The sequence below is a fragment of the Elgaria multicarinata genome, chromosome 3 (genome assembly GCF_023053635.1).
Source record: "Elgaria multicarinata webbii isolate HBS135686 ecotype San Diego chromosome 3, rElgMul1.1.pri, whole genome shotgun sequence".
Taxonomy (NCBI): domain Eukaryota; kingdom Metazoa; phylum Chordata; class Lepidosauria; order Squamata; family Anguidae; genus Elgaria; species Elgaria multicarinata.
Genome location: NC_086173.1, coordinates 37,285,852 through 37,301,844, shown reverse-complemented (window position 1 = coordinate 37,301,844; position 15,993 = coordinate 37,285,852). Strand labels below are relative to the sequence as shown.

At 45.1% G+C, this 15,993-nt stretch overlaps 1 protein-coding gene across 1 annotated transcript; it reads right to left on the bottom strand.

The window, feature by feature from the left end:
* Nucleotides 1-483: 483 nt before the first annotated feature.
* Nucleotides 484-15,993, bottom strand: DHH (desert hedgehog signaling molecule). The gene is made up of 3 exons (XM_063123173.1): nt 15,618-15,993; nt 3,325-3,586; nt 484-2,281 (listed from the first exon to the last, which is right to left on the bottom strand). The coding sequence occupies exons 1-3, from the start codon at nt 15,921-15,923 to the stop codon at nt 1,614-1,616; spliced, it is 1,236 nt and encodes a 411-aa protein (XP_062979243.1). The 5' UTR covers nt 15,924-15,993; the 3' UTR covers nt 484-1,613.

Here is a 15,993-nt window from a genome sequence, read left to right as displayed (position 1 = left end):
GGGCTAGAACCTGGGTCTCCCCAATCTTAGTCCAACCACTATACCACACTGGCTTTTCAATGAGGATGGCAGATCCATGTACCCTAAAGGACATGCAGGCAAGCCTGCTGGCTCAATTGAAATTAATGGGCAAGCCATTGTGGGCAAGAATGCTCTATGTGAACATCATTGGACTGGGTCAAACGTGCAATGTATCAAATCCCACTATTTCCCAACGCTAACAGTACCAAGCAGGTCTCTTCCACCATATCCAGATGTACAACATGGAAAGCTCTGGCAAAAACAACCAGGCAATAAAGAGTACAACACAATCCCTGGCCAAGACAGATTTTGAGGACACACAGCAGGTATTCTTTGAAACTGATTCCCCCCCCCTTTAATGCCAGTCTTCCCCTTCTCCAATATCCAAGCAGGGAGCCCTCAAGAAACATCTCATGCAATAGGAGTCAGAGAAATTCTCTTTAGTTAAACACACACAAAATACTATTATGAAAGAAGTAGTAGTTAAAACAGCTTACAAAAATAACCAACTCCTCCCCTTCCTCTATCTGGCAAAAGATCAAATTAATACCCAACATGAGACAAGAAGTGGCATTAGACCAAATTTAATTTACTGCTTATATAAATATAAAAATAAAAACTCTGGAGCGGCAGCTAAGAGTTAATCCTGTTATAGCAGACGTCATAAGAACGGCATGGATTTGAAGTTTCATAAGGAAGTATTAAGGTGGACCTGTCCAACCTTCAATGGCAATAGAAAAGTGCAGTCAGGGCTTGATCAAGGCCCAGGTGGCAGAGAAGAGAATGGGGGTGTCATCGCTCCCCATCACGAGATCATTCCATTGTTCCAGCCTGTACAAGAGCGTCTCTTCCCTGGAAGAGGCTGGAGTCTCCCCACTTGTACCCCTCCTCCTCCTCCTCTTGAATCCAGTGTTCAAACTCAGGTAGGTAAAGGATGCCAAGTTAAAGTGACCCTGTGCACACTGTGTTTCAAATGCATCTCTGGAGATGGGGGGAAAGAACACAGAACCGCTCCCCAACCCCCCCCCTTGCTGCTTGAAGCCATCAGATCTCATTTCTGCTTCGTCCCTCCATGCTCCTCCTCCTCCACTAATCCAGTTAAGCAGCTGCTGGGGGAGGAGAGCCCCACCTGGCTTTACACTAATGCCAAGCAGAGATCAGGACAAGGATGGGAAATGGAGGTAGTCCATCCCACCCTCTAAAAATCAGGCTGTGGGTTTACTGACTTTGTGTTCCTCCCCTAAATTTAGCACAGAGTGCTTGGGATGTTTGCAAGCTCTGTAGACACAGCTGTAGATAATCCAGTGTCTTCTCTATGCAGCCCACAGCAGGAGCATTCATATCAGTTGACCTAATCATGCAATCCAACTCCTACAGACATACAGGTCAGACTCTTGGTATGACCCCCTTTCCCCCTACCTGTGCCCTCTTTCAGCTGCCAACGCTGTTGTGTTAAGGAGGCATCAGCTACAGAATCATTATCCAGCCAAGGCCAACAAGGTGTGGGACCAGGATGGAGTCCATCACCCTACCGTCACCTTATGGCTTGAGGAGTTTAAATCTGTATGGCAAACAAAAGGTCATGCAAACCTCTATGGGCGAAGGGTGCCCTGACCCAGCACACCCCATGCCAGCTGGTACAGAAATCGTGAGTACCAATGCACGCCTGTGTCCTGGGTGCTGCAGTTCCTGGCCTCCCCGTGCAGAGGCCACAGCGAGAAGAGGCCATGGACAAGCCGTAGCGGGGTGAAGGCACGATGGGCCCAGCAGTGGCTCTCAAGCACAGCATAGCAGGACGCCAGCACCCCATTGACCAGAATGGTGCCATGGGAAGTCAAGGGGGCATACACGCCAACGCCCTCCTGCCGCCAGACACGGACCACCCGGGCAGGGTGCAACCGAGGGTTGCCCGCCGGGCGCGCCAGCACCGAGTCCCCCACACGCACCCGGCTGGCGAACACCGGAGAGAAGTCAGCGGTGCTGTTGGCCGGCTCCTGCGTGGCAAAAATTAGGTGTGAGGGAGTGAGGAGCAGCAGGTGAACAGGGCTGTCCGTCTCGATGGCCACGAAGGTGGTCTGCCGGTGCTGGTCTCGATCGAGGAACAGCAAAACCTCGCTGGGCACCACCTGCCCGCTCTGGTCCATGCTGAGCACGTAGTCCCCACGGCGAAGCTGCGAAAGACCTTTTGTTTCACCGTTCGGCAAAGTCACTGCTGCATCACCAGGAAAGCAGCCGCCAGCACGGATAGCCATGGAGTTATCTAGAGGAACATAAAGGGACATCCTTAGAAGCGTGGCGTTTGGCTTCATCCAACCAAAACTGCTTTGCGTCTCAGAGGGCATTTCGCCAGTGGTGGAGAGGGACGGAGGTGCGCTGACTCCCTTGCCTTGTTTTGACACCTGCTGGAGCCATAAATGGAATGCAAGGGCCTTATCTCCTATTCAAGGCCAGCCTTGCCATAGGACAACCCAAAGCTGCATGCTAGGATAAGCTAGGATAGCTTTGGCGGGTGCGTGGGGAGCAGTATTTATTCTGAAGCCGTGGGTGGAAGAAACATATCCCTTTGCCATGCCATCTTAGTGTCAGGACACCTATGTTAATAGCAGGAGTTAGAAGGAAAGAGGCTCAGATGCTGAAGGTGGGGTGGGGGAGCAAACTGGGCAAGAGGCCCCATGGGGAATAGGTAAGTCAGTGGGTTCAGAGCCAAGTATGAGTTGTGGATCGCCGCGGGTAGGGCGAGGGTGGGAAAGTAGGACCTGAGTTCTAAGGCTCATTGCTGGATTGCATCAGGGGCAGGACTGGGTGTGTGTGGAGTCCCTGTGGGGGGCTCAGCAAGTCTAAGGATTAGTGAGTTGAAGGAGAGAAGAAAAATAATCATGCCCCAGTTCCACCAATCAAGAAGGTGGCAATGTTCATGTTTTGCCAAAGGTTGCAAAATGTCTAAGTTTGGTTTCGCTCCTGTCCCTTAAAGCAGCATTCTCTAATCCAGTGGTGAGCAACTGGTAACCCTAGATGGGTTTTCGCCTACAACTCCCATCAGCCCTAGCCAGCACAGCCAACTGTGGTGGATGATGGGGGTTGGAGGCTAGCACATCTGCAGGGCCACAAGTTGCCCACCCTGCTCTAAACCTCTCCTTTTCCAGTGCTAGACACGGAGCCCCTGGGCCCTAATCTTCATGTTTTGTATGTAAACCATTTAGAGATTTTATTATATTAAGCAGTATTGAACCAACAAATAAAACGTCCTCTTGTGCAAATCCCACCGTCTCCACCTCCCTTTTCCACAGCTCTGCTCATGTTTACCTGCTTTCACAGACACGTGGATGTGTGCCTTGGACTCATAGTAAACCCAATCAAAGCCAGCCTCGACCGCTAAGCGGGCCAGCATGCCGTACTTCTCTCTGTCCCGGTCGGACGTTGTGATGTCCAGTGCCCGGCCCTCGTAGTGCAGAGAGTCAGGCAGGTGATGTCCATCTTCATCCCAGCCCTCCGTCACGCGCAGCCTGGTGCCCGGCCACATGTTCATCACAGCAATGGCCAAGGCATTCACTCTATCCTTGCAACGCTGCAGGAAGCAAAGATTGAGAGGGGCAGGCATTAAAATTAATGCTGCATAGAAGTGGGGGCTCTAAAAGAGAAGCATTGCAACACCAGTGCCCTGTCTGGAAGACTTGAGAAAGCCCAAGGATTTTGTGCTGAGTTTGACACATTAAAATGTTACTGCTTCACACGTATCATATGCTGAGCAGCATAACAATTGCACATCAAACACTTAGCCAACTCAAATAAACACAATAGCATTTCATTTCCCCACCTATCGTATGCATTTAAATGCACTGATAGTTACGCAGAGCTTCTGCGGCTAATTGGAAATCTAAATAAATAAGAGAACAAGTTCCCAAACCTACTGTAGCCTTTTCCCACATTTCAAACCCTTTCCTTCCCCTTTTAGTTCAATTTAATTATCAAACACTACACTGATAGTAACGGGAAAAGAGGAAAGTAAACTATCAATAAGCATCTTGAACTTAAGGAACAAACATGTAAATGCAGAAAGTTTTCAAAAGCACAGGAGGGGGGGAATGTTTTTTAAAAAATACTCTGTTCTGAAAGTATTCATTTATTTTCTCAGAAATATTTTGCCTGTTTTTAAGCAGCCTTATGCTTTCCCCTCCACCAACCCACTTGCTGCACAGTCTGTTTATAAACAAAAGAACAACCAAAAAGCAAGCTCTTTAAAATACAGAGTGGGGTGAGCTTGATCTTGGCTATTGACAATTAACCATTAACTCCTTGGGATTGGTCCACCTCCCGCCTGGAGCAGCCATGTGGAAAAAAACCACCAGCATTGGTTACCAGTTGCCCTGAGAAAAACACATTGTGATTATTATCTGGTTTTTAATTAACCTGCTTTAGTCTGTGCAGGGTAAGGGGGCAGATACAAAGATTATTTGATTGAGAAACATCCTGCTATGTGTTCCCATACCTGTTTCCAGCACCACCTCCTACAGCATCCCCGTGCTGCACTAAGTTGAACCAGGAACCTGGCCCCCATCTATACGACAGCGGGATTGCTTCTCATTTAATTTTAACCTGAATTTTCATTGATTCAAATCTAGGTAAATAGTGTCACACTGCAGCAGCAACAGCAATTTATCTCCTGAACTTTTTTTATAGTGCAGTTATTAATGCGCATATGCGCACAAACGCACATTCATACATATGAGGCTATGGATTATAGACAAGGCAAGCTATAAATTTGAACTGCGGAGCTCCGCAAATTCATAGAAGAGGAAAAATGAGCGGGGAAAGGAACGAGGCAGCAGAGGAGGATGCGAATGGGGGACTGAACAGGTCTCCTCTCTCTCACTGCCTGTTCACCCCTCTATGTTTTCATTTTAAAAGCAGTATCTGCCCCATATAAGAGGAAAAGCGAGTGGGGAAAAGAACAAGGCAGCAGAGTTGGATGCGAGCAGGGGACTGAACACGTCTTCTCCTGTCTCGCACTTCCAGTTCCCTCCTGTTTGTTTCCATTTTAAAAGCTCCATCTTAATTCAACATGAAAACGACAGGAAAGAAAGAGGCAGCCAGAGGACGCGATAGGTGGGAAGGCGGGGAATCAGCCAATCACTTTACCCTACCTTCAAAGCTCCCCCACGTCAAAATGCAATTTAACTCCCCCAATGATATAATGTGGTGCAAACTCAGACGTGATCCAAAAGTCGTGGTAAATTGCCAATGCAAATATGCGCATTATCGTGTTATAAACCCGGCACTACGGCAAACGGACGGCTGTGTCATGTGTTCTGAAACGTGAATATGCACATTTAGGTTGGGGTAAACAAGCCGTATAGACAAGCCCCTGCTCTCCAGCAGTGGTTCCTAACTCGATTCCTAGGACATGTTACCTGGGAGGAGGAGAAAACCTCACTCTTGCATCCATTGTTTGGCCATCACTTTGTACCGTTGTTTCACGTTGTGACTACAGTACCTCAGGGTTCCCCAGAGTTCCTACCATCCCTGGCTCAGTTCCTATGGTGCCCCCTTTCGGGACTAGAAAAACTGGAGCAGATGGAGATCAAATTGCCACATTGATGAGATGGAATCTCCAGTCTAGATTGTTATAGCTCCTGAGGAAGTCACAACAGTTAAACTGGTTTCCAGGTGATAAGAACAAAACAAGTTTGATAGCTACTCTACAACCGCACTAATTTTATACCTTCTTCTCTCTGGCCTTCCTTCTTCTCACATCAGTCCGTTGGTTTCTGTTCACCACTCTGCCGCAAAGATCATCTTCTTGGCTCGCCGCTCCGACCATGTTACTCTGCTTCTGAAATCTCTTCATTGGCTTCCAATTCACTTCAGAATCCAATATAAACTTCTCCTGTTAACCTTCAAAGCTTTTCACGGTCTAGCTCCTTCCTATCTCTCCTCTCTCATCTCACACTATTGCCCCGCTCGTGCTCTTCGCTCCTCTGATGCCATGTTTCTCGCCTGCCCAAGGGCCTCTACTTCCCTTGCTCGGCTTCGTCCATTCTCTTCTGCTGCCCCTTACGCCTGGAACGCTCTTCCAGAACATTTGAGAACTACAAGTTCAACCGCAGCTTTTAAAGCTCAACTAAAAACTTTTCTTTTTCCTAAAGCTTTTAAAACTTGATGTTGTGCAGACTTCTACTGTTACTTTCTACTGTTAGTTTTACCCTACCCTGTGCCTGCTTACCCTACCCTTTACCTGTTTGCATTCTCTTCCCCTCCTTATTGTTTTACTATGATTTTATTAGATTGTAAGCCTATGCGGCAGGGTCTTGCTATTTACTGTTTTACTCTGTACAGCACCATGTACACTGATGGTGCTATATAAATAAATAATAATAATAATAGTGGTGAAGCACTGTGGAGGGGAATTGGGTAGAGCTTGCTTCTTTTTGAACTTGTCATTTTGTGTTGTTGTTTTAAACTAGTGCTAGGAGGCTGGTTCAAGTGTGGTGATAGCATAGGAGGGGAATCACAGACACCGATGACATTTTAAAAAATAATAATCACAAAATGGCAGAAGGCATGTCTGGGGTGGGGAGTGATGTCATCACAGGGGCTTCCCAGCAGGTGCCTCCAAGACTTGTGCAACCCCATTCCGCACTACACTCGCAACAGCAATGGGCACGCTGGCCAAGGGATAACGTGCATCTCCCTCATTTCAAAATATGGATATCTGAGCATTGGGCAAACTTCATCTGCCTGCAGCAGAAGGACTCGAAAGGACACATCTAGATGTTGGACCCCATGCAATGAATGTGTAACAATGGCACATTTATTGCATTATAAACTGTGTGTCTAGAAAGGTCCTAAGTCTTTCATTTAGATGCATCCTTAGTTCTATTTGGGAAGGTTTAGGTGGTTGCTTGCTAAAGGTGCAAGGAATCGGAGCACAGTTGATATATAAATGGCATGTACAGAGTGAAGGACCCAAAATAACATTCAAATCGACAATTCCATGCCTTTGTTTCTGAAAAGGGTGGTTAGAGTGTTTGTGGAAACATATTGAAATAACCAAGTGTTAACAATGTAGGATGACTATATGAAAAGGTAGACAGCTGTATAGAAAAGGGAATTTCAGCAGGTGTCATCTGTATGCATGCAGCCCTTGATAAAATCCGCTCTTCATCACAACAGTTAAAACTGCAGGAGCCCTGCCCTCTTTTGTATCTGCTCATTCTAGTATAGCTCCTGCAGCTTTAACTGTTGTGATGAAGAGGGAATTCTACCAGGTGCTGCATGCATACAAATGATACCTGCTGAAATTCCCTTTTCTATACAACTGTTAAAGATACAGGAGCCCTGTCCTCCTTTCCATAGGGTCACTATTATTATTATTATTATTATTTATTTATATAGCACCATCAATGTACATGGTGCTGTACAGAGTAAAACAGTAAATAGCAAGACTCTGCCGCATAGGCTTACAATCTAATAAAATCATAGTAAAACAATAAGGAGGGGAAGAGAATGCAAACAGGTACAGGGTAGGGTAAGCAGGCACAGGGTAGGGTAAAACTAACAGTATAAAGTAACAGCATAAAGTAATTGTTAACACCTTAGTTAACAATGCTGTGCATGACATCATACACTGTTTTCAAAGCTCTCTGTATCCTGCAAATACACACAAGCACAAATCACAACCATTTCTGACTTGACTTCAATTCAGTATCCTCAGAGTCTTGGCTTTCATTTTAAAAAAATATGTTCCCAGCCCTCACGAGTGTGAAGATAAGCATAGGGTGACCATATGGAATGGAGAACAGGGCTCCTGTATCTTTAGCAGTTGTGATGAAGAGGGAATTTCACCAAGTGAAGCATGCATACAAATGACACTTGCTGAAATTCGCTTTATTATTCAACTGTTAAAGATACAGGAGCCCTGTCCTCCTTTTCATATGGTCACCCTAGATAAACATGAAAGGATGTTGGCAATGCCTGGTGAATCTCTGAAGCCAGGAGGACTCTACAAAATTTATGATGCTCAGGGGATGAAGCTAAAGTGCACCTCCCTATAATTTACAGAAATGGAATTAGGCATAATATGCGAATATACATGCAAATTTATGCCGGTCACAGAATTCAGCTTTTCTTGGTGCAGATTTTTAACTAGTGCTGGGAACACTCAGTCCTAAATATTTTATATATAAAATACTTGTGGGCCACTTCACACATTACTTTTTAGGTGTATACTGGAAACATCTTACTTGTACATCTTAAAAATATATGCATGTATAATAAACAGGTTGCAAAACATATGTTTCATATAGGTACACTTGTAATGGAGCTGTGATTGGCTGAAGCTTCCTGTTGAGCACACACTCTCTGGCACACCTGAGTTTGCCTATGCAAAATGTATGAAATGGCCCTATCTACTTCATAATCTGTCAACGCTTTTGTCATGAGTGTGTGTAAACGACACATACACAATTCCTATGACTTACAAAACAGCCACGTGTGTTTGCACAAAGCTATTTTCCTGCAGTGCTGAGATGCACCCAGTTTTGCAAATGAAGTAACTTGTCACATAGAGATCCTCCCCTCAGCATTAAAAATCTGGAGTAGCTGTACAACACGGTAGAAGAAAAGTACAAAAGACCATTTTTTTAAAAAAAATAATTTTTAAAAAGCATTGAAAACACAACTTCCTGATTTTCTCATGATGCAAAATTACGGCAATTTGAAACAAGGGGTGAAGCCCAGATAAAAGTTCTATGGGAAGATGATAAAAGCTGTGCCAGCCAGAAATTTTACTCTCCTTCAAGGCAATGAATTGCTGTGATGACATACGGAGCTAGTTCATTGCCTCTTTCCCAAAATCTCTGAGTGTCAATTCTGCCATGAAGAATGGTCAAGTTGTGACATTAACCTATCAGGTTCTTGAAGAAGATTTCTGGCACACATATATCAGTATTCAGACATCTGGACAAATGGTATGGTCACCTCTCAGAAAGAGCCAGGAGGTGGGGACGGGAGCTTGGCAGGGTGGGGGAAGATGGCATTTAATAGAAAGGGAACATAGTCTTATCTATAGTGAAAGGAACATGCTAGAAGCCCAAAGAGGAATGTGAGACACTTCCCATCGGCTCCTGGGCCCGAGGACAATAGCTGTTTTCCAGGCCCAGAATTACTTAACTCGGCGAGAATTCAAGCTCCTCGAGTAATAACAGCAAAATCATCAACTTTGCCACAAAGAACTCTTTCAGCAGCTCCACACTCTCTGGACTGGTGTCAGTGCAGGGGGGGAAAGGGCACCGTAGGACGTGTCATAGATGGGACCTTGCTGGGCTGACCAATCCTCCCCCTTGCTACTCCCACTGGGGGTCCTTCGGCACCCAACTAGCAAAGCAGGGCTGTGAGTGGAAGGCTGCAGAAACCAAGTGGCCAATTGCCCCTGCTGACTATGTATTGCAGGCATTGTGTGAAGCCTGCAGGGTAGGTGAACTGGTGCCTTCCAGATGTTTTGGTCTACATCCCAACTGTCAGGGATGGTGGGTGTTGTAGTCCAGAGCATCAGGCTGGGGAAGGATGGCTTAAGGCTTCTTCCACTCAACTACCCAAACTGGATTGGATTGACTCCTCTATGCGAACAGAGACTCCTCTGAGCATTTTATAGAAAAAGCAGATCACAAAAGGGCCATTCCCAAATTTAGGACTCAGCTTTTAATTTATTTATTTTAAAATAGTTTTCATGGCTGCCCGAAAGGGAGGCCAAATTGTGAGCATCATATAAACTTCAATTCCTTATTCAGGCCTTTCACGCAGCTCTGGCTTGAATAAGGAGCTAGGAACTAGGAACCAACTTCAGTCTCATCTGTGAAAGCTGGTCAGACATTTTGTGGTAGAGAGCATAAGGATACACTGACGGAACCACCATACATCAGTGTGAAAACAGCAACCAAAAATGTTAAGTACATGTGTTTAAATACAACTTAATTTTTAAAAAAATGTGAAGCACTTATTGTCTTCTATACTCATTAGCCAGGACAGGGTGAAGCAGAAACAAGATTGGTTTTTTACTAAGCATTTCAGCTGAAAACTGCTGAAGATTTCCCATGTGGCTTACATGTGAGAAAAGGTCTCTTGCTATAACTTTTACTTGACTTGGTGAACTTCTCTACAGGGAGAGATTGTTCTGTCCACCCCTTTGAAATGACCCTACTTCATCTCCTGGTGGAATAGGGCACAAAGAGCATAAGTAAGAGATAGAACAGCAGAGGGGTGTGTTAAAAGATCCCAGTGATAATGTCACTGCTGCTGCTGCTATAGAGCAGCATTAGTGCATGAAACCCAGCGCATGTTTTAGGCTGAAAGATGAGAAATTGTTGTTTTTAATAAGCATATTAAGTAGCAGTTTGAAGAAGCCTTGGAACTATTCTCATATCAGAAGGGCAAAGCTCATAAAAGCAGGTAGACAAACTGGATGAGCGATCCACAAGTCCTCCTCTCACAACCTCCAAAAAAAGATAGGGTTTTTAAAAACTGATTTTTCTTTTTAAGACCAAAGAGAGGTAATAGGGATTGTGTAAGTATAAAACTGCCAGTATTATACTGCCGTTATACAAATCTATGGTGTGACCACACTTAGAATACTGTGTATAGTTCTGGTCACCACATCTAAAAAAGATATTATAGAGCTGGAAAAAGTGCAGAAAAGGGCAACTAAAACGATAAAGGGGCTGTAGCATTTCCCTTATGAGGGAAGGTTCCAACAGCTGGGATTGCTTAGCTTGGAAAAAAGGAGGCTGAGGGGAGGCGTGATGGAGGTGTATAAAATTATGCATGGTGTGGAGAACATGGATAAGAAAACATTTTTCTCCCTCTCTCAAAATACTAGAACCCGGGGTCATCCCATGAAGCTGATTGGTGGGAGATTCAGGACAAATAAAAGGAAGTACTTCTTCACACAGCACATAATTAAACTATAGAATTCACTGCCACAAGATGTAGTGATGGCCACGAATTTGGATGGCTTTAAAAGGGGGTTGGATAAATTCCTGGAGGAGAAGTCTATTCATGGCTACTAGCCCTGATGGCTATGTGCTACCTCAAGGCAGTAAGCTTGTATGCACCAGTTGCAGGGGAATATGGACGGGAGCATGTCCTGTTGCACCATGTCCTGCTTTGTTGGTCCCTGATCAACAGCTGGTTGGCCACTATGTGAACAGAGTGCTGGACTAGATGGGCCCTCAGTCTGATCCAGCATGGCTCTTCTTATGTTCATAAAAAATATGATCTCAATTCCTGAACGTCTATATTCTTAACTTATATAGGGTTTTTTTAGATTTATTTATTTACAATATTTATATACCACTCCGTATCTAAAATAGATTACATGCTTCTGCTCCCTCTCAAATATTCTAGCCCCACATATTTCATTTTTGAGTGACCCACACAATCCAGATTGCAGCATGCCACAGTGAGAGAACTCGTGTATCAAAGAGCCGAGGGCTACAGGAAATGCAAGAAACATGATAAGTCCAAAAGACCATAACAAACTAGAGTCCCTATCCAATGTCACCTGGGGAAATAGACCTACCTGATCCCAAATGGGATTACTAGTTGGCTCCTGAGCATGAACAAAATGCATCCATGTAATCATCTTAAGGAATATTTAATGAAGCTTAAACCCACGTTGCCCAGCTTCCCATCTCCATTTAGGGCAATCTGTGAGGTCCCAGAGGAACCAGTAAACCTTCCTGCAATTCTTCTCTTTGTTCTCTGCACACCCCCATAGTTATTCAGTGTTAAATGTCTGCTGCCAGCCCTCACCCACCCTGCCTTCAGATGGCACTTTGTGACTCAGCAGCAGGAAACTGGAATGAAGTCAGCTTTCTACCCACAAGAGGCAAAATGTCATTGTCCCAAAAACAGAGAATCCCCCCTCTCTCCCCCAAAACCCCCTTTCCCTAACAACATGTTAAGTAGGATCCTCCCACCTCTGCAGTGACATGTCCTACTCTTGCTAGTGCAGAGTCCAAACTTTTCAGGCAAATATTAAAGGAGCAAATCAGATGCCTGTAGGAATTAGACAGCTAGTTACATCTGCTGCTGTAATAGTATCAACTCAGCCATGATTTATGGTGGCACCCCTTAGCCCAGGAAAGAACCTATACACTTTCAGCACACAATTGCCCTCTGCCCTGCCAAGTTCCATGATTCACAGGCTACATCAGGTTTCCCCAACCCAGTGCCCTCCGGATGCTTTGGACTGCATCTTTCAGGATTCCTGAACACTGGCCATGCTGTCTGGGACTGATCGGAGTTGAAGTCCAAAACATATGGAGGGCACCAGGTTGGGAATGGCTGGGCTACACCACCAATGTAGAAAATGCCCATCGTTACCGTGATACAAAGCATGAGGAGGAGGGGGTGATCCTTAGGACTTGAAAACAGTATTTCTCTCTCTCCTTTTCTCTGCTTACATATATCCCATATTTCATTTTCTCTCCCCTTGGACTCACATTTGGTAGTTCTTGAATATATTTCAGACTCTGCTCAAATCTCTGCCATCCCTTTGTATAATACCTCTTTGCAGTAGGGGCAACTGCTCTTATTTCAGGGAATGAAAACATGGGCCTTAGCGAGACCTAAGGTTTATCCCGGGATCGTCCTGGGGTCATCCCTGTTCATGTAAATGACACAAAGGGGATCCCGGGAGCAGGCAGGGATGACCCCGGGACTAAGGCCAAAGTGATCCCGTTCACACCTCTCCAAAGCGATTGTTTTTGACATTACCACCACAGGTCTGCACATCTTTTGAGCCACCGTGTCAAATGCAGCTCACCAGCCATATACTGTGGGCTTCCAAATGCTCGACACCCCCTTACGCCTGTTTCTGCAACCCTAAGCAGTTTTTAACTAGCTGCTTCGCAGGTATTTCAGCATGACGCTCTTGTTTTGCTCCTGATCTCTCTGCTAAACATACTCTGGTGATCTGGATTTTGTAGGTGAATATGTGGCGGTGGTTTTGGATTTGATTACCTTTTTGCTAAGTATCTTAGGAACATAGCCTTAAACTGAGTCAGACCACTGGTTCGTCTAGTTCAGTACTGCTGACACTGACTGGCAACAGCTTTTCAGAGTTTCAGGCAGGAGTATTTCTAGCTTTACCTGGACATGCCAGGCAGTGGTGCAGCTAAAGTTGGATCTTGGGGTCAAAGTCAAGGACTGTACAGCCCAGGGGCCGGCTAAATGACCAGCCAGAGAATGGCAGGTGATGAGAGAAGCAAAAGCAAACTCCATTTTATTATTGTGATCATTATAGTGTTATGATTTAAGTGAGCTTAAAGTGAAAAGTTGCACATGTTCAGAGATGCTCCTTTTTTTTTGGTAAAAATAAATCAGGATTGGCAGATATGTTAACATATAGAGAATGCAGATGTAGTTCTAAAGCATGGAATGGTGATTGGGCAGGAGAAAAGAAATATTAGTTGAGTGCTTCGTCCCTCCTCCATAAGACCATTAAATCCAGTGTCTAAAATTACTTCGCCGCATCATCGATACCAGGGATTGAACCTGGGACTTTCTGCATGAAAAGCACGTGCTCTTCCACTGAAGTTCAGCCCCTTCTTGCCTCTCAGGCATAACATCACAAAGCCAAAGAGGAAAAGCAGGGATTTTTTTAAAAAGGAAAATAATCATAATTATCAAAGTACAGGACATATTTAACAACTAGGAAATTTGAGGAGCACTTCCAGGGAATTCATTCCACTTAGATATAGACCAGGAGAATTAAATTGCATTTGGCTGTAACTCTCTGCAGGTTGTGCTTTAATTTCGAGGTTGGCAAAATCAACTACCTTCCTCAGCATGCATCAGTGCTTAATCAACCAAAGCGTCCAGCGGTTGTGATGGCACATCCTAATCCTGGGAAAGTTCAACAGGGATTTGAGGCAGTCTTGCAACTGAACTGTGCCAGTTTCAGGGACTGATTGATGTCCTGGAGGAGAAGGAACACTCACAATTATGTCTACTTTGAAACACACAAGCAATTCCCTGGTGCTAGTTCAAGTCTTTCACTCTTTTTTTTTAAATCCACGTAGCATCATCAAACTCCACATTTTTCTCCTACACAGGGATTATTAGATTCATATCCTATTTTCCCATTAAAATGTTCAAGGTGATTTATGACCTTAGCAATCCAAGAAATGAATTAACAAATTAAGAAACATAATTAAGTCTAGTTCAAAAAGAAAATAGCATGAGAAAAAAGTAGGGTGGATAGTCCATTTGAGCAACAAATCAAAATCCAATACATAAGGGGTCTTTCAAAATAAATGTTCTTAATAAAAAAAGACACCATGCACTATTCACCATCGCCATATTAAGACAATACGGTTTCCCAACCCATGTTCTTGCACCGAGATAAAAACGTGCACACTTCAGAAATACTGATGTACACAGAAATGATCTAACAACATATAGGGGAACGTATATCTTGCAGGAAGGAGCCCTTAAGAGAGTTTTCAGACCTAACAATGAAGCACCTTTGAGTCCCTCTCAAACTCCATGCTGCCGCATCTGAATGTTGTTATTGCAGGATAGGAAAGAGAAGGGAGGCATTTAACAAACAAATGTTCACTCTGGCTACGATAGATTGTATGGGCGTACATGTGCAAACTATATAGGTGGAGAGATACTGTATTAGCCTCCTTGAGAAAACAAATGCCTCAAAATACTTTTTAAAGGTTCTTCAATGGGCAAGAAGGATGAGCAGCAGGTCACTAAAGCTTGAAGGACAGGGGAAGCAACATTAGATCTTTCCTTCCTTACCTAGTGGTGGATGTGTGAAATTTTAGATTAGCCAAGTGCTACAAATCCCTGACGGTTCAGCCTAAGAAAGAGTCTGCCTGCCTGCAGCTCTCCACTCGGCATGCAGTCCTAGGAGTGGTGCAGGAGCTGTTCGCTAGACAAGACTTCACTGCTGCTGACAAATGTTCCCAGGCACAACCAGCTTGCCTGCCGCTGCCCCTAGCTCTCTCCTTAGCCCCTCTCTCTTTTCAAGGTCCTCTCTCTTTTCAATAAAGGCCAAGGAGCTGATGGCTCAGAAGGATCAGGTTTGCCACAGTTCTTCTCAATATCGTGACCCTGAACGAAGGAAGTAGCCTGAGAATCAGCAGGTTAGAGCTCTCTCACCTGTCTCTGTGCTCTGCCCAACAAAAAGATCTCTCTGAATAAAAGACAGCAAAGTTACAAATCCTTCCTTCTAGGCTCATCTCACAACTAGACGTTCCCATGTAAAAGGCTAGCAAACCAGAAGCCCTGGCCATTTTATTATTTGAGCACCAGCAGCAATTTCTACAATGGAATTTTGGGAGAGCGCTGGGTTTAATAGCTATAGAGAGAGGTACTGGAGCTGGCGGGAAGTCACATCCTTAAATCTGGATTGCCTATCCCAAATGTGCCAGGCCTTGTTGTAATTAATCATTCATGAAGGAAAAGACAGTCATCATATGCTCAGAGACACTCTCTTTTCTATTATGGCATCAGATCTGCCAAGGCTAGAAGCAGACAGAGCGCTGGAAATTTGGACTCCATTCTTGCCCACAAGCAGCACCCACCTCAGTCATCAACCGGTCTGCACCTGTGTTCTCTTCATCCTTAAAGATGATGTCAGGGTTGTAATTGGGCACCAGATCCTTGAAGTGTTCTGAGTGGCGGCTGATTTTGCCCTCTGCTTTCCCGCTGGCACCCAAGGTCTGCTCCGCGACGTTGGGCACAAACTGCTTGTACTGCAACGGGGTCAGGTTCTTGCGTGTGTAGGGCTTGCGTCCCACCGGCCCCCTGCCTGGGCCGCAGCCCTGAGCAGGGGGAAGGAGGAAGCTAGCCAAGCACAGCCCGAGCAAGATGAGCCTGTGCCGGGCCATGGCAGCCAAGGGCCAGGCGACCCAAGCAGCCCTCTTTCCAGTTTGCAAAGCTCCGCTAGTCGCCAGGGCT